We start from the raw sequence: 27,115 nt of genomic DNA, 5'->3' as shown, positions 1-27,115 counted from the left end.
CACAGATGCGAGGAATGTGTGTCAAAAACACCTATCACTTCAAGGAAGTAGCGATCCGCCACTGAGGCCAAAAGCCACGGCAGCAGATCGCAGAGGTGTTTCCTATTGTTTTCAGTGCGAAACATTGCAATGCACTCGCGTGCAACTTGCATGCTGTGCAATGCTTTGCTGGCTCCATTGAAGACAATAGGCGATGTGTTCCGAGGGAATGCCCGAAGATAGGACATGCTGCGATTTTTCCTCCTGCACCACAATGCAGAATATAAATAAATAACTAAAAATCACTCGTGTATGAGCTGACTCAATGAGAATCCCCAGTCGTTCAGTTTTAAGCAGCTTAAAATCCTGAACGATGATCATTCAATGCACATAGCAGTCGTCCAGTTCTGAACCGCCGCTTTGTACAGTGAATGAAGGGGTGTGGGGGAGAGCACTCTCCTCCAACCACACAGCCTCCCTGCTGGCCACGCTGTGAGCAATCCTCGCTCCTGTGTAACAGCATGGAAGCGAGTATACATAGGGACGAGTGTCAGGCATTGCTTGCCCGACACTTGTCCCGTGTAAAAGGGGCTTTAGGCACTGTACACATTAATATGGCCCATTGCAAATGACGCACAGCAGTTAACTATGAAACTCACAATTACTGCACAAAGAAGTTTAAAACTGACAGAGAAATTCAATTTTTATTGAAAAGTGCAGCAGTGAACAGGGTCAAGTTAAAGGTCACTTTCTAAACAAATCATCAGGCAAAACAAATTACAGTCATCTGGAGAGATCACACACACACCAGAAGAAAGCGAAATACAAATATCTGCATCTAGCAGCTATATAATACCAGTGCAAAGGTTAAATGGCTGTATACATTTAGTGCTAAACAGGGTCTAGTTGTTTCACAACTCTACTTATGATTCTGTGGAGTACAGAACAGCAAAACAACGACTGGATTAGACAAGGGAACTTCACGAAGTGTTCTGCTCAGAATTTCTAAGTAGATAGGTTTTAAGAAAAAAAAAAAAGTTTTCTCCAGAAAGACCACCACGTCCATGAGCGGTGCCGGCTCTTGGTGTTTAACTCCAATATTAGATAAAGCTCATGGACAGATGTGTCAGTTTCATTAAAAACACACAAAAACTGTATATTCACAGAACTGTATGCATTTTGCGCCAAAGTAAGGCACAACTCACATCGGACAGCATGAGGAACACCTGTGGATCTCTATGGATCCTGCATATTAATTGTTCCAAGAATAATGGATGAAAATAGGATATACTTTTTTTGCACACGCTAATGATCTGTTTGGAAAAAAAAAAAAAAAGGTGTCTGAATAGCATATAGCCATGTGAATGGGCCTTTTACTGATCCTGAACAACCCCTTTATTAAAAAGAATTGTACATAACTTGCTACTTCTATAGGGTCTATCCCCCTGTTGGGGTGGAGGAGGGTGAAATGTGACAGCCGAATGTATTCCTTCCCATAGGCAGACAGTTGACACAATGGATTACAATCACACAAGCGTGTAACGAACATTTCCACCAGTTTAGCAGTGCCCTGATAAACGGTGACACATGTATAGAAAGGTAAGGCCAGCTCACAAGTGTGCAGTGATACATGAGCAATCTAGCATTTAATTCATATACTGCATTACTGTCACCACCTTTGCATTTTCTATTTCCTCCAAAAGCTGTGAAACAAAACAAAAAAAAAAAAAGGTCTTCATAGTAGTAGAACCCACGGTGCTTTTGATAGACACCATATTAAAAAGGTACCTTTACACGGGGCAATTATGGCCCAAAGAATCAATGGATAGTCCCATGCAGCCATGGCCAGGTCACCAAGCAACTCCTCGCTTACTTGTTGGAATCCCTTGGTTTCTAGCTAACCTAAAAACTAAGTGACCATCAGGCAGTGTGAACAAGCAGTCAGTCTATAAACTGCCAGTTTGCAATGAATGGAGGCGGGTGGCCGGAAGAGATCTCTGGCTGCTCCACCTCCATTCTCTGAATGGCTATCACTCCCATGTGCAAGCCCAGGAGCGGTTGTCAGTGCGCCGGCTGTCAGATACTTGTGCGCCTCATTTGAAGTAATCTAGAGGTAGAAGAGAACACTTTCTACCTCTACATTTTAGTTACAGCTATAAAAATGACATCTAAGTGATGTGATGAGGCGCTCCTACCCTGTTATACATAGGACACAAAGCTCCGCACATTAGTAATTTAGCCCGTGGATTGTGCGGTATGGACAGGTGGGTATAAATAAATACAGTATATGGCCACCATGGACACAAGAAGATATTCCAACAGTAAAGAGTTATGTATCGTGGAGTTTCTCCATTTTAAACACAATTTTAAATAAATCTTACACTTCGAATCCCATCTGTATCAACCCAATTCTTTGGGGCTTTTAGATAGGAGCTTGCTTACAGTGTGATGCAGTACTTTATCATTAGTAATGACGGCTTCCCTTTTTAAAGTACCAAAATTAAGCAGTCAACCTGAATATCTAACAGACCTCATGAAGGAGTCCGGTTGATACCCTGTCAGAGTGATCTATTAAAGCCATTTATCATGGAGTCTGTTCCTACTCGGAGGACAGAACAGTCCACCACTATGTCTAATGTGAATGCGCTTTAGGTACCGAATACCTGTCAGTGGTTTATTCTTCTCATGCCTGCTGATAATCAAAGAGTTCCGATTTAACAACCTCATAGTCATAACATAATTGGAGATGCATACCCTAGGGAAAACCATTCATGAGCGGCTATTCAATATTCCAGTCTTCATAGATGTTCATACACCTCTAGCTCATCTCCTACTTCACCTTGACATGGGTTCTGATTTCTTTTTTTTTTTTTTTCTTTTTTTACTAGGAGTTTAGATTTCCATAAGTTTCCCTTTCAAGTGCAACTAAAAACTTTTGGATAACTTTTTTAGGATAAGGCTAGGGCTACACAGCAACACAACACTAGTTGCTTGACAAAGTCGTGCAAAAAATAAATGCAGCATCTTGCTATTGGAGGATGGCTTACAACAAGTTGGTTGTTAAAAAAAACAACGCAACAGCGAAACTACAGCCGGGTCACAGGTGCATGCGACATACATTGCAATTTATGATAGCAAAGTTGCATGCGACCTGTTCCTAGAAAGGGGTATTCTAGTAAGGGTCGGCTCACACAAGCAGACTGTGAATAGCATATTTTATGGCGAATGGAGTCAATGAAAGTACATTAATTTTTATTGATCCAGTCACACTTGGGTATATACATTGCACACAATAAGCGCATTTAAAGGGAAAAAACATAGCATGTTCTATTTTACCGCATCTTACACATGACAGAGCCCCATTGTTCTCTATGGGTGCGTAATAAACACTGTACATAAGCAATTATATTGCGTATGTGCGGCCTTTATACGCAACGTCACTAAAGGCCCATTTACACGGGACAAACTGTCAAGCAAACAATGCCTGACAGCATGTCCCAATGAAGCTCGCTCCTGTGCCGTTACACAGAAGCAAGCATCGCTGAAAGTGCTGTCGGTATGGAGGCGGAGCGGCTGGAGAGTTTTCCCCCCACCCACCTCTATTCACTGTAAGTAGACAGTTCAGAGTAAACGGCAATCATTCAGTTCTTATCAACTATCGGTTTAGGTTTCTGCATGCATGAACACCTCTCACCCAGTCAGTCTCTGCATGCATTTACACGGGACGACCATTGTTCAAATCCCCGCGCTCCCTTGGGAGTTTGAACAACTCTGAACAATAATCGTCCCGTCTTAAGTGACAGATGGGTGAAAAAACCCTAAACACCTTACTGCAATACCCCTCCTTTGAATGCAATGTTTTAGTGTGGCACTGTATTCTTCATGGCAGGCATGTTGTGTTACCTTAGCGGTTGTATGTGTAAATGAGGAATGACAACCTTTCTGTCCATTAGAGGTCTTTTATTCTGCATTCTTTAGCAGTTTTCCATTTCTGAATGCTCAAAGGTCCATTTTCTCAGAACTCCGCTCCACAGTGGGTGGACCCTAGCTGCTACGATTCCTCCCATACACACACGGGCAGAAGAAGCTGTTATTCATCTCTCCATTGCACACCCTCAGCATTATCATGAAGGCCATGTCAGTCTAAGATTAGGGTGAGACTAAACACTTCCTAGAAGCTGCAGCCATATTAGTCTTCCGCCAGCAGCTCCCTCCTCCTCCTCTCTAAAGACTTCTATGTGCTGCCTCTGTATACGGATTTTCAGTACATTGAGAGTGTGATTAGTGCAAAAAAAATAGTGCTACGGCACGTTGCTTACTGAAGCAGCTTTCTGTAAGAAGATATTACAAAGTTTCTTATTTGCAACTATACTAAGTTTTCCATTAAAAAAAAGTTACTCTTTAAAATTAACCCTGTATGTTTTACTCCATTCTAGAGTGGGATTGCAAGAAAAAAAAGAAATAAAAATAACCACATTGTACAGGTGGACTGCACCAACTTATTGATGTAGGGCATTTTTATTTTTCCCATGTTTCACATCTAGTTGTACATAAAACTTTAGGATCCTACATATGTCAAGTTCGGGCCACATTGTGTAGAACAAAGTTTAATGAAGATTTAGCAGGTAAGAATCTCACTACTTTTAAAAGGACATGAAAATCAGGTGCAAACAGACGAACAGCAGCCATAATTTACTATTGTGCAAGTCTAGAGTATGTTACAATGTAGGTCTTATGCCAGTAATCTGTTCCTAGAGGGTCAGCATCCAGGGAATTATTACGCTTCGAGCATCTACCCATGTTCTTAATACATATGACCACATACTAGACAGACCGCAGGATCCAAGTAGAGTATAGAATGGAGTCACGATTAAGAAATTTGAGTATTGACACCTAGCTATGGGGTCTACTGATGTCTTGATGCCCGATATGTGTTTAGCATATCCAAATAACAAAAATATTCTTGTTACAAAAATAATTTGATTACAAGACATTAGTGCCGAGCAGTAGTTTAAGTTTGGATAACTGGATCAGCTCATTATCAAACAAAGCTTCAGTGCTTTTCATACTGGCTAGAAGACAGAAAGAGGACTAGTTCAGTTCCCTTTATCTTGGAAAGCAATAGCCAAACTCCGTCACAAGTGGTCTTCACATGATAGCAGTCCCGGGAAGAAGACATTGATGTGGCCAGAGTTGCCACAATTCACAGATTTCAACAAGGATAGCCAGCTTTTGATTAGGTCCTGCACAAAATATGACAGCAATAAGCCAGATCATGGAAGTCTCCAAGGCTGGTGGTAGGCAATCAAAGGAGCAGCTCGGTTACTTCATCAAAGTGACGTATAAGAAAATTCCAACCTCTAAAGTAAGGAGTTGTACTTTAAAGACTTCCTGCTCAACATATGGCCATAGTCCCCTTGATTTCGGAACATCAGCATTGGGTCAAAATGGTACCTGCAGGAAAAACATTACTACATGAGTCTACGGTTGCTTTAGTATACTGGATGGCCCATTGTGTATTCTTGGGTCACTTTCTGTGTTTCTTTACTTAGTAGAAGTATAACACACAACCACAGTAGCATTACATAAATCAGAGGAGCTGGACACAACAGTTTTGTCCCGTTACTTTGGCTATAAGGATAACTATACAATCCAGATGTATTCAGCATTTTGGTGTGAAATTCCAGAAATTCTTCCAAAAAGGTTGTACGGTATGATATTAGCAATATTTACATGATCACCAAATGGGAAACCGTAAAAGGGGTTGTCCAGTTGTGAAGTACTGATTGCTGAGGATAGGTCATCAGTAGCAGATTGGCCATCACCCAATGACCAGCTGTTCGTTGGACCAGTGCAGGACGATAACAACTACGTTCCCACTGCAGTGGCAAGGCTTGGTATTCCAGGTAAAGTTCCCTTTGAAATAAATGAAAACCTGGCCTGTAATACCAAGGCTGTCTGCTTCAGGCAAAAATTACCTTAGTGCATGATCACCCTGGTCTGATAACAGCTGATCAGCGGTGGTCCCAGGTGGCAAACCCCTCATCGGTCTGCTACTGATGGCCTGTGCGTTGGATAGGCTATCAATAGTTTACAACTGGATAACCCCTTTAAAGCTACAGCTGTATTTACCCTACTTACAACGGTCAAATTTTACTAGAGTAGCAAATTATTTTTGAGGTTCCCTAATTGAGTCCTCCTATACTCTAAGAGCATCTCCAACTAAAATATTTCTCCGTCAATTTCTTTTGGTTCTCTTGACGGAGTAAAGCAGCAGCAGCTGGAAGAGCCATTTACGTTCATACAACTTCGTCCACAAGCTCTAGCCCCATTTCTAAATAGCTTAACACAGATATATTACCTGGAATCAAAGACCCCCGGACTTCGACAGGAGACCCCAGAACAGGACTGCAGGACCATGAGCCGATGGTTCATCTTTTCAAGAATCTCTTGGTCTATGGTCTTAGCAATGTTTGTCAACTGGTTTGGATCTGCTGTCAAGTTATAGACTTCAACAAAGACCTGTAATGAGATATTAACATACATTATTTAACAATTATGCATAAAAGCTTTATAGTCCTGTCGTATGGATGTCAAATCAAGGCAAAAACAAAAATAGGTAGTATATTCCTTGTGTAACTAAAACGTCTAATCTTGCCAAATATACATCTGTGCTCATCAACTCACCTCTGCATCATCAAACTCACAATATTGCAAGTCGTGGTCCTTAGAAACGGTCCTCACACAGGCATATGTGTTGTTAAAGGCATCCTCACACACACAGTCTGGGAAACATTGCTGGAAATCAGAGAAAAAGAGGAAGTATAACACATGGTAGGATATCATCAATAGGAAATAGATCATCAATAGAAGACTATTAGTGACTTCCATACTATATCTGGCAGGTTATCCTGCACCTTATAAGTGAGCCACACAAGTACTGACACCCTGGGCTCTCCCCACATTTTAAAGCCAGACAGGGGCATGGTTATTCCAACAGATCACTGATAACTATTCTTGGACTCCTCTATGCTGGTTTGTATATGGCACGGGATTAGAAGCAATTGATTCTTCATCCCTTTCAGCCAGTGAAGTTTGTTCTAGGGTTGAGATGGTTGTGACAAGTTCCCTTTAACCCTTTCAGGACATGGGCATTTTCTGTTTTTACATTTTTTTAATTTTTTTTTTGAAGTTGGGAGGAAAAAAAAAAATCATTACATTTGTCGAAATGGTCTGAGGCCTTGTTTATTGCAGCATATTACAAAGGGTACCATCTAGTGTACTGAAAACTTTTAATTTCCAAGTGTAATCTGATATAATAGATTCTGAGATACGGCTGAATCATTAAAAATGAGGAAAGAGCCAAAGAGGTCGGCTTCACGTGTAAGCAAACATGCTTTATAAATGGTGCCAGATATCAGGAACAGGATGCGTTCTGACCCGATGCAGGTCTTGGTCACCTCTACTTCTAATTCGTTTGTAATACCGCTAGGACTGGGCAGTGTGGTCTGAGCTCCATGTCTGCATGCCATTACAAACTACAAAAGGATTTGGGTGAAGTAGAGGGAAGCTCATTATTTTTCAGATTTTCTGCAGCACTAAAAATGCCTGCGTGTTATAGAATTTAAATGTCCACTTCTTTCTACTGCGCCCCCCCTGCGTTTGGAGGAAGCTGGGATAATACAGCATTCTACTGCTTGTAGATACCAGATAGTAGTGATCCAATGCCCAGTGACCATTACATCACTATTAGCAGGGCTCTGCATACGAAGGATTGCTGGGAGGACACAGAGCACAACCTAATCATTGTTACAACATGAAGCGATAGATCGGACATACCGACACTCCAGCCCCGAGAGCAGGACATGATGGGTCGGTACGATTAACACCTTCTCCTTGATATTCAACCAAAATATCTGTTCGCCAGGTTCCATTACCGTTTCTCTAAAAAGAAAAAGAAAAATATCCTTTTTAGAACAATTCCTAGAAATATTGAAAATGGTGAAATGACAGGATGTTGTATACTATGGAGTCCATGCTTCACTCGTTAACAGCCAAACGGGCGCAATACTCCGTTGGGTGCTTCTGCTTATTTCATCAGTTGGGGTCTCAGTACTTCTGACGGGTCACTACTTTATTTTTTCTTTGCCTCAAGTTTAGTTACGCTTTGCCATCATCAACAATGATTGGATACCAGGTTTAAAACCTTAGTTGAATTTTCTAGTAATCAACATTACAAAGTATTGTAGATGCGTTATTTCTGCCTGAAGCACATCAGCCCATAGTATCATTACAGTACTAGTTGCTGGTTTCAATGTTTGACATAATACAAGACAATGAATCTACTTGCCAGAATTGGTAAGTATGACATCCCATCCATCTCCGTCTTGTTGAGGTCAAATCCAGCAATATCCAAGATGGTTGGCCCAAGATCAATGTTGGCCACAAGTGCCTAAATGAGAAGAAACAAGACATGGATATTTAGAAATGAGGATCAACCTCTTTGGGCTTACCTTTCACTAGATCTTGAGGATAAACAATGCAGAGATGGCCACTCATTTATAAAAAGTCTATAGTAATTGCTAAAAATGATATTTGATTTAAACCAGAAGCTAGGAAGTACAGGATTACCGTTTTATGCCCGAGTAAAACGCCACGTTCGTCAGATAGAACTGAATTCAGCATTTTTAACTTCAAGGGAAGCGGTCAGCATGAATTTCCAAACTGCAGTCATTATGTTCTAAAGCAGGAGGAACTGAGCAGGCTGATATATAGCTTTGTGGGATAAGATTCAGTTTAAGGGCTCATGCCCATGGCCATATGTGTAAGATACTGTGGGTCTCCCCACAGCGTTTTTACACATTTTGCAGTAATATGTTCTGCCAGCAGAGACCGCATATACAGCATATCATACGCAGCCCATACAAATGTATAGAGCTCGTGCTGGGTACGAACGCACAGAAATGGCACGTGCTACAATTTCTCTTGCGTATTGATACACAGTGTGTGAATAGATCAATTAAAGCCCATAGACTTTCACTGATTCCATTCACCACATATCACATGGAAGGTTCTATGAAAACACAGTCATGGACATGAGCCCCAACGTACTTTATTCATATCTCTGCTGTATAACATGATGCCTGCAGAATGGACTGCATGTTCGAGCTGGCAGATCGCTACACTCCTGCCCTTAATGAAATAAGGATGCTTACCTGCCTCGCCACAAGCACATGCAAGGTCTGATGGTGTAAAGCTCATTGTTTTAAGTTTACACTCTTCGAAGCATGTGTACAGCGGGTTGGACACCTTTAGTCTATGCCCTGCCGCCTCCCATCACTGCCAATATACTCGTACTGTTAGAGATCTTGGTGCAAACCGCAAAAGGGTTAGTGGACTTGAGATGGGCGAATAGTGAAGAGCTTTATTCGATGCCAACATGTTACGAGGCAAAACACCACAAAATTCATGCTGAATTAAATCTTCAGTGATGGAACATACATTCATTAAAAAGGTGAAACGGAACACCCAAATACTGTTATATTAGGGCATAATGTCTAAAGCAGTCCCCTGTGTGAAATGGACACTAGCCCCTTAATAGACTAAGAAACTAATTTCTTTTAAATTGAGGTTGTCCATAATGAATTGGATTCTTAATTTCATTTTTTGGATCCATTTCTTTTGCGTTTTGTCCCATGACTAGATTTTACTATTCACTAATTTCAATGCATACTATGTACTTCAGCTGATTGAGAAAGAGGCCATTTTGCCTTGAAATGCATCACATGCTAGCATCAAAAAGTTCTTCACTATTGTCCCTTCTCAAGTCCATTATCCCTTCTGCGGTTCACGCCAAAATCCCAGTTTTGTTCTTTTCTTCCCTACCCCTGGCACCAGTATAGCCTGCCGATTCTGTAGGATTGTAGAACCATTCGTCTTCAATCCTTCCACTCAAGAAGCTCTGCCCACCTGTCTAAGTTTTTGGCCTGTTTCACAATATACGTATACTGAAAGGATAGGGTAATAAGTCAGAATATGAAGTTACACTTGATATTTATAAAACTATGGAGTAGATGTAGATAAAAAGTATTTTCTTTATTTTGAGTATGTCCCATGCACATTGCACTACTTTTGGGTAAAAATAGTGCATTAGAGGCCTCTATCTCCAGTCTATAACTTGCAATCAATAATGGATCACAAAAGCTTACTACTGAAAGGACAGGATGGCAAGTGCTAATTTTGTCATAGAAATGCATCTACCTCCATTATGCCTATATAGTGCTAGGGGACCCTAGATGCAAAACAATGACCCTGTCAAGGTCTCTCTTCATTTTTAAACACATATTACAGTGGGTCGAGACCCTTGAACTTTTTTTAATGTTTTGTTCCGGCCTTATGCAAATTTTTTAAGAGTCAAGTTGGAAACACCCCCACATCATGACGCTGCCACCGACGTGCTGCACTACAGGAACGATATTGGGCAGGCGATGAGCAGTGCCTGGTTTCCTCCAGACATAGTGCTTAGAATTTAGAATTAAGGCTAAAAAGTTCAATTCTTAGTTTCATCACTTATGTTTTTTTTTTGTTTTTTTTTTAAACTGGAGAAGAGGCTTCTATTTGGCCACTCTGTAGTGATAGTTGACTTTTTTGAAGGCTTCTCTGAACTGCACGCAGGATCTTTGGAGCTCAGCCATTCAGAATTCTTGTTTACCTCTTTTTTACCTTTTTGACCCTTCTGGTCAGCTCTAGGAAAAGTCCTGGTTATTACAAACTTCTTCCATTTAAGAATTCTGGAGGCCACTGTGCTCTTGAACTTTCAATGCAGCAGAAGATTTTTTGAAGCCTTCTGTGCCTCCACACAATCCTGTCTGAGCTCTACAGGCAGTTCTTTCCTGCTCTTAGCTGGGTTTTGGCTTCAATATGCATTGTGAGCTGTGAGACCTTATATAGATAATTTTAAAAGACCTAATCCTATGTCCAATCTATTGAATTTACCACAGATTGACTCCAGTCAAAGTGTAGAAACATCTCAAAGATGATCAAGAGAAGTAGGAGGCCCCCAAAGCTAAACTTCAAGTGTTATACTGAAGGGTCTGAAAAACTGTCAATGCAAAATTTTAGTTTAGCATTTAAAAAACGTACAAAGATTTGTAACATTCTGTTTTCACTTTGTCATTATTGGGTACCGATTGTGGAATGATGGAGTGATGGAGGGGGGAGGCGCGGTGCGAAATGATTGCACAAAGCCACAACATAACAAAATGTAAAAAAGTAAGTGGTCTGAAAACTTTCCGGACCCACTATATTATATACAAAACCTAGGGGGGGTTCCTGGTAATGGAGGTTGTTCCACAAAGTAGCCCCTATGCATTTCACCTGAAACAACTGCCAGACTCATTAGGATATAGGTTACCAATATTTTGTTAACATGGCAGCAATTGTACTTTCACCAAGTACTTTGTTACATGACATCACCTTTGCAAATCGCTTATTTCAACACATATTAAAAGTTAATGACTTTCCACCTTGCCCTTCATGATTAACTTTTGGTGATTGTTATTGGGCTGCACATTAGTGGCTTTTCTCCAGTGTATAAATGTACTTGTATGTATGTAATAGCACAGCATGTATGGGACATACAATAATTAAGATGCTTTTTGTAATCTACACATCTACTCCAGTTTTATAAACGTGGCCCAATGAGCTTCGTGTGTAAATCCTACTTAGATTTGCCCTAAAGGCAAGTCATAGGCTCCAATTGTCATTGCAAAAGTGATTTGCTTAACACTGGAAGCAGCACTGTTCTAGGTGGACCCGGATACATGACCTCCTCCCATTATTTATGGAAAGAATACACGGCTTTATAAGACAAGTACTTTGAAAAACAAACACAAAACTTTTTCTTGTGCACTAAATTTACCTTGCTTGTCTGGTTAGGCTTCACCCCCGGTCCCCGGACAAGTAATGGGACTTTAATGTCAAACTCATAGAGTTGTCTTTTATCGATTGGCAAAGAGAATTGTCCTGCAAAAGAAAAGGGAAGGTAATGCCATATTAAATATTAGTGTGGTATGGGCAGCACAACTCATTTCTGTTAATTTACTACAGATGAAAAATACTATAATTTCTTATTCAGCCCCCTTTCAGAATCTATTGGTATACTGTAAAATCCACAGCCTTACTTTTACTGAAAGGAGCAATGAAGCATACATGACATACTGCTAGTCTAGACGAAAATACTTGAGCTGAATTTACATGATGGATAAATTAAAGATTTTTAGATTAAACTTTGTCTGGCAACATTATAGAAATTACTGAAAGTGTTTAATAGAGGACAAATACTAGATTGGACTAGTTAAACTGTCTAGGTTTGTATTTCACGCCAGGGATTTCTAGACTACCGAGATTACTTTAACTTTTTTTTTTTTTTTTTTTAACTATGGCTTCTGAGATTTATTTCCCTCAATCCAAACTCCGGTATGGTCACACTAGAGAGAAACTGTTTCTTACCTGTGTGGTACCCATTGTCAGATGTGAAGAAGATGAAGGTGTTGTCCAGTTCTCCTCGTGCCTGAAGCTGCTTTAGGAGTTTCTCCACCAGGTCATCGACAGACAGCAGAGTCTGCCACCTGTTCAACACATCACATTAATGGCGAGCAATAGTCTACTGCAGTCAAACTCTGCTATACTGTACAGGGTTTAGTATTCCTCAGCTTTATTCTAGGTCTTTTTATTGAAAGTCTGCAGATGGTCTCATTTTCAGGCACTGGGCGTTTAGATGGAAGTGAACCAGGCATATAGTAGATGGGAAATAAATTAATATCTTGTCTAAAGTTGCCCATTTTATAAAAGTTTCAATTTACTGTCTTTAGCAGATAACTAACAGAAAGGTTCAGTTATGGAATAAGCTTTCACTAACTATGGCAGCTAGAATTTCGTCAATTATGATGCGTCTCCTACTCTTAACACTATATTTCCTTAAAGAGGACCTGCACTTTCACCTTCCGAGTGCTTCTGCTTCTTTGGCCGTTTTCAGATCCTTCCAGCAGCTGAAGCCAGCCCCATGTAGCGCTATATGAGGCAGTTTTCAGTTGTTGGAAGGAGTCAAAAACAGTCGAAGGAGCAGAAGTACTCCGAAGGTGAAAGTGCAGATACTCTTAGTTCTCCTGAATTAACATCTCAGATTTTTTTCTTAAGATATGGATTAGTAAATCTCCTTTCACTTACAAGATTAATCACCATCACATTTAAAAATTTTGTATACATTAAAACTTGTTAATTCGTGGGCCCTTACAGAGATAGCTAACAGATACCTAAGACAGATAACAGGGTTATCGTATGATGCCCACAGACGTCTATGGAGAGAAAAAAAGTAAAGGAAGAAGCTGCTGCAGAAGGGAGAGAAACATGTGGCCACTATCAAGAGTAAGGGATTTGCATCTACACTATTGTCCTCCAGGCTGATGCGATTTATGTGTGTGTTAGAGTCAGGGAACAGAACCACCATTTTCCCCATGTACAGTATATAGAAGATATCTTACCAGTCTGCACATCAGCTAGGAGAAAACTAAAAGTTACGCATAAATCACTGAAGTGTGATTTTTTTTTTCTATAGAACTGTATTAGAGAGATACAGGATACTGATGCAAAGATATCTGCTCTTGTATCTCTGTATCAGTAATAGATATAGATCTGTAATTTTTGTTTAAAAATTAGAGTTGCACTCTGTAGGTGGGAAAACTGGCAAAAAAAGCAGGATACAAAAGTCCTATAATGGACAGAAATAGTATTACTCCTCATGTAAACCCATGGCAGCTTATGAGGTATGAGAAAAAGATGCCAGTCACAGTCAAGGTAATACCATCACACCCTACCTTTTGCGAAAAGCGTTGTCTAGGAACTGGATGGAAGTGTTGGACATAGGGGTCTTGGCTTGTCGGATTAGCCAATGTTTATCCTGAAAGAGCAATGATTTTCCATTAAAAGTATAATATACCCAAATCATATGGTGCTTTTACAAGATATTTGAGGTCCTTTCAATTACACATTGGTAGAGTTTGCTCACATATTCCACCAATCTCTGTGGGAAGTGGTATACGTACGGCGATCCCTATGGACAAGTCCTCAGACAAGCACATTCATGATATATTAATGACTGATACAAGTAATATGAGAGAGTATTACAACCTAGTCATAATTTTGACCACAGCTGAAGGTTTTGCACAAATCATTGCCTCTCACACCACTTTTGCAACCCTTGTGATCCAAGTGTCGATGCATTTGGGTATAAACACAAGCTAAGAAATATTCCAGGAATCCTGTGTACATGCATCATTTTCCATGCCCCATTCACACTAACCTTGCCATGCACATTGAAATTGCTATTCCTGGGTGCAGTAACATTCTGGAAGGAGCTTTCATATTGAGGAGCTGCTGTCCATGGAGAGTGCGGAGCTGGAGTGGCAATCATCATGAAGAAAGGCTCGTTATTTGATTTGTAGTTTAGAAAATCCAAGGAAATGTTGGCCTAGTCATGAAGAAAAATAGTAATAATACAAAGAACTTTGGTTTTAAAAAGAGAAAAAAAAAAAAAAAAAACACATCACCTATATAGAATTATATTCTTGTAATCCCTACATGGCACTTGTCCCTTGGCATAATGCCATCAAGTAAATGAGGACCTAGCCTCTGTTCCCGTATGCCTCGTAGCCCCTTCATATCTGCATGCGGTGCTATTTTGCCTGTCCAAATCATAGGCACGTCGGCGGAAACATTATGTGACAGATCCAGCAGAGCGTTGTGGCTTCGGTTATGAATTCAGATGGGAGCACATCAGGCTTTTCTGCTGACTGATCATCCATGTATAACAGCCGAGTGATAAGGGGTAATGTGGGATCTGTTTTCTCTACAAACAGCCTGAAGATTACAGTTGCGTCCATTTTATTACATGCAAGCACCGCCACAGTCACCTTACTCGTTAGTCCGTTGTAAGAGGGGCTGTCCAAGATAAACTGTAAAAATGGATACCCCACACCAGACAATAATAGACAACCTTATACTCACCTCTCCTGGCTCCCCGTGACATACTGTTTATGATGCAGGACATGCAGGTAAACCCAGGAGAGGGGGCTAAAGTTGTTTCTTATTCTCTGGCTTTGGGATGTTTGTTTTTAAAAAAAATTTTTATTATTTCAGACAAAGAAAATCAAACAGAACAATTTTTATTGAGAAAATAGTCAACTTATGAAAGGTATTTTCACAGATGCTGGACCCCCACCACACTTAAGTTGGATTGACATGTTAAATATCCATTCTGGAAAAAGAAACACTTGAAAAATAAGTGCTATAAGTAAATAACTCACCAGGACATCGGTCAAGTAATCTACACTGTAGTTCTGTCCATAATTCCGCGCCCGTCCGTTTTCTGAGAGGGTATAGTTGTAGTACTTTGAATTTTTTTCCTGGTGGGAGGGGTGAAGAGAATAAAAATAACTAGTATGGAATTAAAGGGGTCTTCCCCTCTACAGCAATACACATGATAGGATAGTAAGACCACTGGCATACAACAAGCACTATTAACCTAAACCCAGATCTAAAAAGGTATTAAAAAAAAATTAAAGAGCCCCCTTTGTTTTTCCCAGAAGAAAACCTGCCAATTCCAGTCTATGGAATTGTCTAGTATTGCAGCTCAGTTGTGTTCACTTAGATGGGGCTGAGCTGCAATACTAGAAACATCCCACGTGCAACCACTTTAAAATGGCAAGCATGTACATACCAAGACCACTCGTGAGTGAAGACGGTAAAAGGAAACAATAGAACTAGCTCAACAAGCCTCTACTTGGAGAATTAGTGAGTACTATAAATGAATCTGCATCATTCTCCAGCCTATACTCAAGAACAGCTAACAAGTGGTGAAGTCACATGAGCCGCTTGTTCAGCTGTTACACAATGTTCTGTCAGCTTTTTAATAAATGTTTCGAAATCTTGGCTTGGTCACCAAAGTCGGAAGAATCACTGTTGATAAAGTCCCTAATCTTTGACCGCTTCTACAGATGTTCCTTTATCGCATAGAAGAAATAGGGGTATGTACCAGAACAGCCCAAATATCTGGTATTACATAGCATCATTCCACAGAGAACAAATCAAGCGTTAGGCTGTGTTCACCCCGCATTGGAGTCTTCCGTTGGAGATATACAAGTCCATACTTCCCAACTTGGCAGTGTGAAGGATCTTTTTTTTTTTTTTTTTGCGGGATAACCTATTTACACGAGCGTATATCAGTCGGGTTTTCACACTCCCAGCCAATATACGCTCCCTTCTAAGCACTTCTCTTTCATTTCATGTAGCTATATCACAGGAAAAAATACAAAAAGGTTTTTCTTAAAAAAAAAAAAAAAAAACCCACAAAGTGGAGAGGATAAAATGGGGGAAAAAAGTTGCCGTGGGAAGGAATTAAACAGCTGTTCTTTCCAGAGTGCTGTACAAAATGAAAATAGGGGCTTAAAAACATTATGCATAGATAGGAATGACAGGAGCAATATACAGACTAAATGACTTACAAACTGATAAAAATAAATATGGAGAGAGGGCCCTGCCCACAAGAGCTTACAGTCTACAAGGGGAGAGGGAAGGACACAGTAGGTGATGGTAGTGGTGGCAGCAGGGTTACTGTAGGTTGTTGGCTTGTCAGGAGGGGTAGGTTTCCAGGTTCTTTTTGAAGCTTTTCTAGGGCGGTGGAGAGTCTGATGTGTTGCTGTAGCACGTTCAAGAGTCTAGGTGACACAGGGGAATCTTACACACAACTGTGTGATGCGCCGACCACAGAAGTAGGTCTTGTGAGAAAGATTACTTGTGGGTGGGTATCGATGCAATAGGTCAGATGTATGGAGGGAACAAGTTGTGGACAGCTTTCTAGGTCATTGATGATATTTTGAGCTGTATTTGCTGAACAGAGGGTAGCCAATAAAGGGACTGGCAAAGGGGAGAAACTGGCATAAGGGTGGGATTAGTCAGAGTCAGCAGAGGTGTAGGATAGATTGGAGAGATGCAAGAGTGTTGTATGGGAGACTGCTGAGAAGGATGTTGGAGTGGCCTAGATGGGAGATGAGGGAATGCACTAGAGTTTGTTGATTTGGGATTGAGGAGAGATTGTATTCGAGGGATGTTTTTGAGATGGTGGAGGCAGAAGGTGACTGGGGCTTGTATGTACAATTTGAAGCACAAAGTGAAGTCAAATATTACACTAGGCAGCAGTCTTGTGCGTCTGGGGAAGGTATGCAGCCTTAGATTGTCATTGTTAAATCTGGTTTGGAGATGGAGGAAATGGGAGTTTTCTTCATGTTAAGCTTTAGATACCAGGAAGAAAATAAAGACGATATTGTACTAAAAGCCATAAGCTATCCTAGGCCAATGGCATAGTTCTAGGACAGTGCCATAAGTGACGCCAACATAGTGGGCAAACTGAGGATGCGGTATGCGAGTGGGAGAAACTAAACGTTTCATCAGTGAGGCATGAGGAGATCCAGGAGAGGCCAAGGGAGGACAGTGTTGACAGTCGACCACTCCCTCCCGTTACAAAGTAGAGAACAGGTTTAGGAGGAGTATGAAGTAATGTTTTACAGCTTACATACCAAGAACCACTGCAGTTAGTTGCAAGGGCATTCAAAAAAAAAAAAAAAATGCAGGTAAGGTAAAACGTGCCAGCATTGCACAAGCAGCCAGTTATGCTGTAGCGATTTTCTAAACATAACTGGCTGCAAATGTCGGTTCTGAAGGCTGTACACTAGAGTAGTAAAGACAAGCTGAAGATGAACCTGCAACTCTGGAACTTTACTAACATACAACTCAAAAGGGCCACTAAAGTGATATGCTCTCTTACTCTATATGTAGCTATCCCCCTAGTATATATAAGTCACTTAGTATTTGGTTATGGGCCTTTTAGACAAGTAGATTCTCGTTTGAACGTCACCGCTAACTGGTCGCACTCCTGCCGCCTGTTTAGCAAATGCATGGCTGGCTCATTCATACAAGAATCCTTCAGTCCCTGTATAAGCGAACAGAGGGACTGAACGATTGCTGTTTAAACTGGAGAATAAGCAGGTGAGACAACAAGGATTGTTAGTCCTGCATAAAACGGAGGAATAAAAGACAAAGGATTCTTGTTCGGCGTCCAGTCGTTGGCCTGCATTCAGACTGAGCTATATCTGTTCACTTTTACTCGTCTGAGCAATGATCATTCCATCTAAAAGCACTTTAGTTACTCCTTTCAATCTGTAACTCCTGCCCCCCCCCCCTCAGGTGGTCATATGATCCCAGTTCTGACCAGGTCAGATTAATGCCTCACTAACACTGAAGTAGTGAATCATAATCACACAGTACACATTGGTAATGTGTGTCACTAGCATACATCCAGAGTATGATCACTGGTATTTACATGCACAAAAAAAAAAACGAAAAAAAAAAACCACATGAAGGTGAAGGAGATTTCATCCCTCCTGTGTAAATAGGCAGTGCCACAGGCAATCAGTTGAGGGGGTGCATGGATGGAAAGTTAAAGGGGTTGTCCCGCGGCAGCAAGTGGGTCTATACACTTCTGTATGGCCATATTAATGCACTTTGTAATGTACATTGTGCATTAATTATGAGCCATACAGAAGTTATCAAAAGTTTTATACTTACCTGCTCCGTTGCTGGCGTCCTCGTTCCCTTTAAGTTTCACCAGGGTGGCCCTTTAATAACCATCTGGTCATACAATTGCAGCATACTTCAGTATGTTGAGGGCTCAGAAGACATTAGTGCTAATTACTGATCGGTTACTCACCAAAGCAAACCAGAAGCTCCATCCAGGAGGGACATGAGTGATTCCACCGGCGTCTTCTGATCCATACTGCAGAACATTAAGAGATTAGTAGTCCATTACTGCATGTAAAACAGGAACCCACATCACAACTAACAGTACACAGTTGTATACTATTCCTATTTAGCCCCCCTCACTCTTTTCGAGTTTCCCATCACAAGTGAATCTGGTCTAAACTAAGGCCAAATACATTTTCTGTATGAAGCGGCCTAGTATTTCTTCTAATCATTCTCCTCTGGTGTTCTCCAGCTCCCCTGCCAAGGAAGAACAGAAGCACAAATCTACAGCACTTTCTTCAGAACATGGTGAACCTACATCTTTTTAGGCTGACAAGGACAAACCTCATAGACATATCAGAATTTTTTTAAATGACTAAAAAAAAAAAAAATCTACCGTGTTTCCCCCGAAAAAAGACCTACCTTGATTTTTGGCTATTTTTGGGGAGGCTTGAATTATAAACCCTAGCTAGACTACATTATATAAAAAAAACAAGACTACTACATTGCCTAGCAGCCGCGGTTGGTCCTTCCTGCTGGTCTGCCAAGTTCTGTAGCTCTGCCAGGCTTCCTGCACTCCTCAGCCACCCACAGAACATCACTACCTGGTTACGGGGTTACAGCCTCCAGGAAGCAATGACTCTGATTGGCCAGCAAGCGCTGCTCACATCCAATCAATGCAGCACTCGCTCCAGGACTCCAGGATAGAATACCCTCTTTTTTATTTTATGCAGAGCCCAGATAGGGGACGGGGTTTTGTCCTAATGACAAAACCCCTTTAAATCAATTTAACGTAATTTCCTATTAAAAGCAATGGGAGCTTCTGTGTTTTTATTGGCAAAAGAATACAGTAACACACATACAGACACAGAGAAGACTTATTTATATATCTCTCAGGTTTGATTGTAATATGAGAAACAGGATCAGAAGGAGAGAAGGAGATTGAGGGAGAAAGTGCCAATTTATTCTTTTTTGTGCACTTTATTTCTAGTGTTCCTCTAAAGCCGCACTCACATCTCTGTTGCTTTAAGGCAGTAACACCAATTGCTAAATACAGTGATGCAGGCCACAATGTATCACTGTCTGGGTATACAATCATAGAGCAAGTACAGTAACTAATAACCCTTTTCTGTCCTGACACTATACAGGCAGTACCTGATTTAAGTACTTCCCAGCAAAGAAGGTCTGGTAACCAGAGGAATGGAGCAGCGCAGGGAAGGTGTACGGCTCCTGGGTCTTCTGCCACGCTGTACTGCTGCAGTTCCCTTCAATTGTGTTGTTGACAACATGATGATTATGTGGGTACCGACCCGACAGAATGCTGGCTCTGCTCGGGCAGCAAAGGGCACTACCAACAAACTGCAAAGAAAATCGCAAAGTTTAATCCACGATATTCACCAACATCAAATACATCAAATACAGGAATCTTAAGGGTTGGTTTAGATAACGATTCTCGCTCAAAAATAGCTCAAAGCCGTCTTTTGAGCGATAATCGTTGTGTGTAACTGCACTGACATCATGCAGTTTTCGTTATCCCGTCGCTCATCGTTGTCTTTCAGTGTGCTGACGGACACTGATGAGCCTTATCAGGGATTCACAGCGGGATACAGCTGATACTATTGCTTCAGCTGGTACCCAGCTTGTCTTCTGCATACCCCACTCGGAGCACAAAGTGATCGCTCAAAACGGTTAATGATACTGCCGTTTGAGCGATCACCTTGCCCTTTAAATGCACACAAAGATATCTTTTGAGTGAGAATCGTTGTGTCTAAACCAGGCATAAGAAGTTTATTGCTCTCAATGTGCACATGCCGTGGATCCACGGGAAAGCAGGAGATTTAAAAAAAAAAAATAATAATTTTAAAAAATTGCACTGTGCATGCGTCCGAACGCATCTGCCATGCTGAAGAAAGAAGATCCGCCCGGCACGGAGGAGACCCGCACTGGGTCTGGACAGGTAAGAAAATGTCTTTCTGTCCATGTCTGCAGGCACGGCTGGATTTCGCTGTGAGATTAAGTAGATGGAATCCGTGCGTACAAGTGGACATGAGGCCTAAGGGTGCCTGTCCACGGGCGTGATTTCACCGACGGTAAACCGCCGTCAAACTACGCCCGCCGACGCTTTCCATAGCATTGCTATGAAAAGCGCCGGAACCTGTTCATGAGCGGAGAATCATTGCGATTCTCCATTCGCAGCATGCTGTAAATTGCCCCAATTCTCCGCGGCCAGCCTATCAGATAGGGCTGACTGGCGGAGAATCGGCGGCGGCAGTTCCTGCGGCAGAGCTCTGCCGCAGGACTTCGCATCGCCCATTGACAGGGGGCTTAACTCATTTATAACACGCAGTGAACAGTGGGTTTTTTTGGTTTGTTTTTTACTTCACCTGCAAAAAGAAAAAAAATATATATTTTTTTTTTTCAAAATACATTGCATTACCCCAAAACAGTGCAAGTCCTCATATAACTGCGCTGACATCAATTAAAAACTTATAGGCTCACGAGAAAATAATAAATTAATGCAAGAAAGAAAAAAACAAAAAAAAAAAAACCCTCAAAGCCCAGAATAGTTCTATACTTAAGGGGTTAATAAATCTACCAAAGATAAAACCACTTACTGCACTGGTAAAGGTTAAACCATGATCTGCAATCAGTGCTTTAGTCTTCTTCAATGGAGTCTAGAGACAAAGAACAAACACTTAGAGGGAAACATCCTGCTTTTATTACATGGTAGCTGTTAGATAAACCCCCTTAAATGTTTTATTTTTTTTAACAGAAGGTAAACATGGCTGCCACACGAAACTCATAAGCTGCTTTACAGCACTTGCGGGTTAGAGGAGGCTGCACCCTGGACGTCGCTGCGTGATGGTAGTGGCGGCCTGTAATTCAGTAATGTACCATCTGATGCCTTTCCTCTTCATCAAAGCGTGACAGGGCAGTGCACAAAGTGGCAATGCCTATGCGACAACATCATAACTAAATATTTAGCCCATGTTATATCTACTAGAATTTGAGCTCAAATTGTTGCCCGGTTACTGGACAATATCCCTTTAATAGTGCTCACTGTGGTAAAATAAACTGATCAGTTCTTCCCCCTCCCGATTGGCTGCAGGGTCACCTGCCTTCCTGTGATGTCAGCTGTCACAACAGATGCCAGAACCACAGTGGGGCTGCAGTGCTGGATCCCGGTGGTGGAGAAGGGGTAAGTACTGCTCAGTTAGTTATTATACTATAGTGCATGTTACTGACGTGATGTGACCCAGTAACTGGACAACCCCTTTAAGGAACAATTAGTTCTTAAACTGCCAAAAAGCTAGAACAGTATAGGGCACATGAATAGATATTATCCCAGTTACAAACTGCATGAATATGTAAAAACGCTGCACCCTTTGTCCATGTTCGACTATATTACATGGGATATTACAGACAAGCCTTAGAGCAGTTTGTTTAGGACGGCAGTGCCAAGTCTTGCACATAAATATGTCTTGCATTGCTTGCAGCTATGTAACCAGCCCTCCTCTATGGTCGAAACAGTTTTGTTAATACTAATGGAAACCACTTCATAAGCCTTGAGTGTAGTCGTCCATTCCTATGCCACACAGTAAGTTACACAATATCTTTCTACACATTCCTATATGATGGTATCTGACTACAATAAATGACTTATTACATGATCGGATGTTTACTTTGGCCACCTGCTAAAGTCCAAAACCCAGTTTGTTTCATCTGTGAAAAGCACTGTTAATGAGGACCCTAGAGAACAGCAATTATTTGTAGCCAGTCCTCTAGTTTCACTTCTTGTTTAGGGTTGGCTAAATATAGAGGATCTCGTGATGTGCAGCGCACTGGCAGCGCTAGAGGTTACATGTAGTCACTTCTAAAGTCATACTTAACCCCTTAATGACGGTCAATTCGTCTTCTTACAGATGGCAGTAATGGGCTGTAAACCTGCACATGCGTCTTTTTAAGGCGGTGGCTTGGCTGGCTACTGACAGCTAGGCTCCTGCACCAACTACCAGTACAGAGAAACCTTAGATACTGGCAGTTTAATCCACATGCCGCAATCAATAGCAACTGCTGTAGGTAAACAGATGACAGGTGGAGGGGGCTCTTTCTGTCACCCATGGCACCCTACAGTGCAATTGCAAGGTACTAGATGGGTTCCCATGGCAGTCAGAAGCCTAACAAAGGTCTGCATATCTGCCATGTAACAGCCTATTAGACCCCACGTCGGGCAGTCAAAAATCTAAAAGTTCAATAAAGTTGTTTAAAAAAAAAAAATTAAAAAAAATCTGTTTATACACATTTTTCCCCACAAAAAAACACCTTTTAAGTGGATAAAATACAGCCAAATTCTTTTTTTTTTTTTTAAATCCAACAGATAATAGGTATTACCACGCTTGTAATTACAGACAATGAACATATTTTGTTCATTATTGGGCATAGAGAACGGCATAAAAATAATTTGAAAAAGTAATGCCAGAATTACTATTTTTAAATTTTGCTTGTCTACCAAAAACTACAAAAGTCACAAGTGCCTCAGAATTATATAAATCTACAACCAATCCGGCAATAAACGAGCCCTCACGCAGCTCCACTGCTGGAAAAATAGAAATGTGACAATTTAATTTTCAACAGAAAACTACGGCAGAGTATCTGGAATCCCCCCCCAATAAAAACTGAGTAAAAGTTATACAGCACAACATACGTACCGCGGAGTTACCCCAAATCAAACGAGCCTTCATACACCCATGACAACAGGTTATGGCCCTCGTAAACAAATAGGCTAGTCACTAAGGGGTTAATAAAGGTTTCTAGACTCCAAGCTGTCCTGCAGAACGGGTTTTAGGAGTTACAGTCACGTGTTCTGAGAATAAACTATTGTGAGGAGCTGAAGCGTGCCGCGGTGCGGTCAGACTTAGCAGCAGGTACTTCTTGTGATGCCGTAAGAAATGGTGTTCAGACTGAACGAAGACGATTCCGGCTTAAACTAAGAAAACTTGGAGAATCACTCATTGAAAAATAAGTAAATAGTCCGTTATTCCCTATGAGAAAAAAAAAGCCTCACACCTGCATTTACATGTGAGCGCAATGCAATTTTTTTTTTCCTGCCTCCATAGGAAACAGTGGGCTTCAGCAGAATGGCGCAAAAATAGGACATGCTGCAGTTCTTCACATCGCTGTGAAAGACTAATCACACATATGCGTTTTAAACATTAGAAAGTGGCTTTCACGATAAAAAAAAATAAAATTGCGCGATTGCACTGCAGGTAGCAGCGATGCAGGATTATTCTCAAAAACAGCATCACCGACGCAAAAAAAAAAAAAAAGAAGAAACAAAGACAATCTGGTCGCAGCAAAAATCGCGATTGCCTGTGTGAAGCTAGCCTACGGCAAGAAGTGCGCCTTTTAAGGCTGGGTTCTCACAGGGCGGATTCTCGGTGGAAATCTCGCAATTTGGCCGCAGCGAACAACTGCGAGATTTCTGCTGTGAGAACCGCTGCTGCAAAACCCGTGGCGGCTGTGAAGCGGCCCAGCCGCTCGCTCTTCCGCTGTGGCGGCTTCTGCTGGCTTAGCCGCAGCGGATTTGCCGTCCCGTGTGGATGAAATTTCTGAGAAATCTCGTCCACATGGCTGGCTAATCCCGGGATTAGCGGCTGCATGCGGATTTGCCACGGCGAAATTCCGCACGGAATTTCCGCGGCAAATTCGCCCCATGTGAACCCAGCCTAAGGGTTCTTCACACATTGATCTAAGGCCCTTTTACATGGGATGAGAATCTGACAGTTCTTGTTTGCTCATGCTGCTGCCGTCATCACCAGCTCGTTGTCCGCGGGCCGCCCGTTTAGACTGCGCGATTCTCGCAGAGACGCGTACAGGGTCGTAGACCAGTTGTAGGAAGGTAAAGCACTCGGTGTGTAAACTTCACAAGAAGCGCATGAGCTGCCGCTGTTTTTTACAGCGTCTGAAGCTGAACGGCAGGCGCGGACCTCCCCGCTCTCGTTAGTCATTCGCCTGTGTTTAAACGGAACGATTATCCCTCAGTGTCGCTCACTGGAACAATTTCCTGAACGATAACCGTTCCGTCAATACGGGGGGGGGGGGGGGGGGTGTATATTTTGTTTGTTAAACTTGGTAGACAAGTCATTTGTAAGAAAGGAAAAAAAGACACATATCGCGCCAGAACGGACGAGTGATGCAAACTGCTGCACTTCGGCATCGTCAAGTAGCGAGGCGCAGGATCCGTGGACGGCGGTCAGAACAAAATACACCGTTAATAAGTCACTTGTCATCAGGACTTCCGATGCCGCAGGGACCGCGTTGGACCTGACCGCTCCATCATGCACCATGCCCCTGTGCCATCCGATGCCAGCGGCAGCTCACGCCTACGGGAAGTACGTGCCCAGCCTTAAGCTGGTTTCACACCACCAAGATTCCTGCGTGAGATCTGCACGTCGCAGGGCGCATGAATATGAACCCCGTTATTTCGAATGCGGTCACATGAGCGTTTTTTTTACACATTGTGATGTGCGAAACAAATGGCGGCACGTCCTATCTTTGGGTGAGCTGTCGCATCTGGAATTGCGTCCGACGGGGGCCGGTGGTGGCGGCAGCACGGCTGTACACACTAGATGCATGCCGTGCAGTGCGAGGTTTACCCATTGAAAACAAAAGGAGAATACTCTGCCATCCCTCGCCGCGGATCGCCATTTCCCCGAAGGAGAGACATTTTTTGATACAGAATCACCTTGCATCCGCATGTAGGCGAGTGTGATAAGGGGCCATGAATCACACCCCGATATCACGGTCCCCCATGAGATATTAGCCCTAGGCTGGGCCCGCACCGCTGCATGCATGCTGCACCCAAGAGGCTCGCACCGCCGCAGACCGTCTTAGTGCAGCCAACCGGCTGCACTCATAGACCCATAGACATCTAGGGGGGGGGGGGGACGGGGGGACATCATGGACGGCAGGGGGCGACACTACAGCCCCGGACATGTACTCTACAAGGGTCAGCGCAGACAGGAGGGCCGGACTAGAGACCATCCCGCAGCATGCACTGCACTCCCGCCGGTACTGCACTGTACACGGCCTGCACATACACTGCAGTAATGGACACTTACCATGCCGCCCAGGGACACGTCCAGGTCGTCGGTCAGGATGAGCACTACGTTGGGTCTCCGGGATGCGGCCGCCACTGGCAGCAGCGCCGGGCACAGGAGGCCCACATGGAGGAGCAGCAGGCAGAGCCATGCCGGGGGTGACGGGTAACACATCGTCCTCCGAGCAGCCCCGCCGCTTACTTCATTGCACTGCGCTCACACAAGGAGGAAGTGCAGCGGTCAGCTGGCTGCAGTCACATGCCGTTCACAACAGGAAGGGAGGAGCCGGCGAGAGAGAGGGAGGAGCCGGAGAGGGAGAAGGAGGAGCCGGGGAGAGGCCGGGGAGTGAAGCTGCCGCAGATGAATCGTGCATGCATGTCTGCGCTGCGGCATTTCTAGTGATTATTATATTTCGAGGCTTTGACGCTTTTTCTTGCGTCTCCCCGTGTTCTAGCGGCGGTGCAGCAGCCTGTACTCGGCTACCTGTGGCATCAGTGCGCATGCGTGGCCACCGCACCATGCACAGAGGGGACCTCTAGTGGTCATGTTATCACCTGTCCTGTGACTGGGTGATAAATGTAGTTCGTGGCTCAAATCTGTTCCAGGGAAGCTGTCAGCTACTTCATGCTCCCTGGTCAGCAATAAGGAAGACTCCGTGTCTTAAAGGGTTCTTCTGGGACTTTTTCATTCTTTTCTATTGATGACTGACAGAACATAGATCAGTGGGGATCCTCGCTGATTCTGGGGACCGCTGTCACTGCTGTCAGGGCAGAAAGCACTGCGCCCCGGGCAGCTACTACTGAATTCACTACTACACTGCAGTACTAATCTAGCCCACTGCACAGTGGTCAGCAATTTCTACTTACTGCACTCCTCCTAGTGCCAGTAGCCCCAGGAATCGGCTGATGGCCAGGGGTCCGAGCAGCAGATCCCTGCCAATCATCTACTGACTTGTCAGTCACCGATACAAAAATAATTACAAAGTCACGGAATAACCCTTTAGAACATTTTGCCATTTTTTTGGTTTTTCATCTTTATTTTTTATCCTCACCTTCCAAATTCCATAACTGTTATTTTTCTGCCCACATGGCTGTATCGGGCTTGTTTTTGCAAGACGGGTTATATTTTTTTTCTGGTAATAACATTTAATGTACAATTTATTGTGATAAAAACTTTCAAAAAAT

The 27,115-nt window shown here is 42.5% G+C and overlaps 1 protein-coding gene across 1 annotated transcript; it reads right to left on the bottom strand.

Annotated features, from left to right (window-relative positions):
• Positions 1 to 664: 664 nt before the first annotated feature.
• GNS (glucosamine (N-acetyl)-6-sulfatase) lies at positions 665 to 26,203 on the bottom strand. The gene is made up of 14 exons (XM_066591582.1): positions 25,953 to 26,203; positions 21,447 to 21,506; positions 19,987 to 20,190; positions 18,800 to 18,865; positions 15,342 to 15,440; positions 14,339 to 14,506; positions 13,854 to 13,936; positions 12,490 to 12,608; positions 11,900 to 12,003; positions 8,330 to 8,431; positions 7,819 to 7,923; positions 6,667 to 6,777; positions 6,341 to 6,501; positions 665 to 5,433 (listed from the first exon to the last, which is right to left on the bottom strand). The coding sequence occupies exons 1-14, from the start codon at positions 26,103 to 26,105 to the stop codon at positions 5,340 to 5,342; spliced, it is 1,629 nt and encodes a 542-aa protein (XP_066447679.1). The 5' UTR covers positions 26,106 to 26,203; the 3' UTR covers positions 665 to 5,339.
• Positions 26,204 to 27,115: the final 912 nt, after the last annotated feature.

Source organism: Eleutherodactylus coqui, chromosome 2 (assembly GCF_035609145.1).
Source record: "Eleutherodactylus coqui strain aEleCoq1 chromosome 2, aEleCoq1.hap1, whole genome shotgun sequence".
Taxonomy (NCBI): Eukaryota; Metazoa; Chordata; class Amphibia; order Anura; family Eleutherodactylidae; genus Eleutherodactylus; species Eleutherodactylus coqui.
The sequence above is the reverse complement of the archived record's forward strand: the minus strand, read 5'-3'. Positions and strand labels throughout refer to the sequence as shown.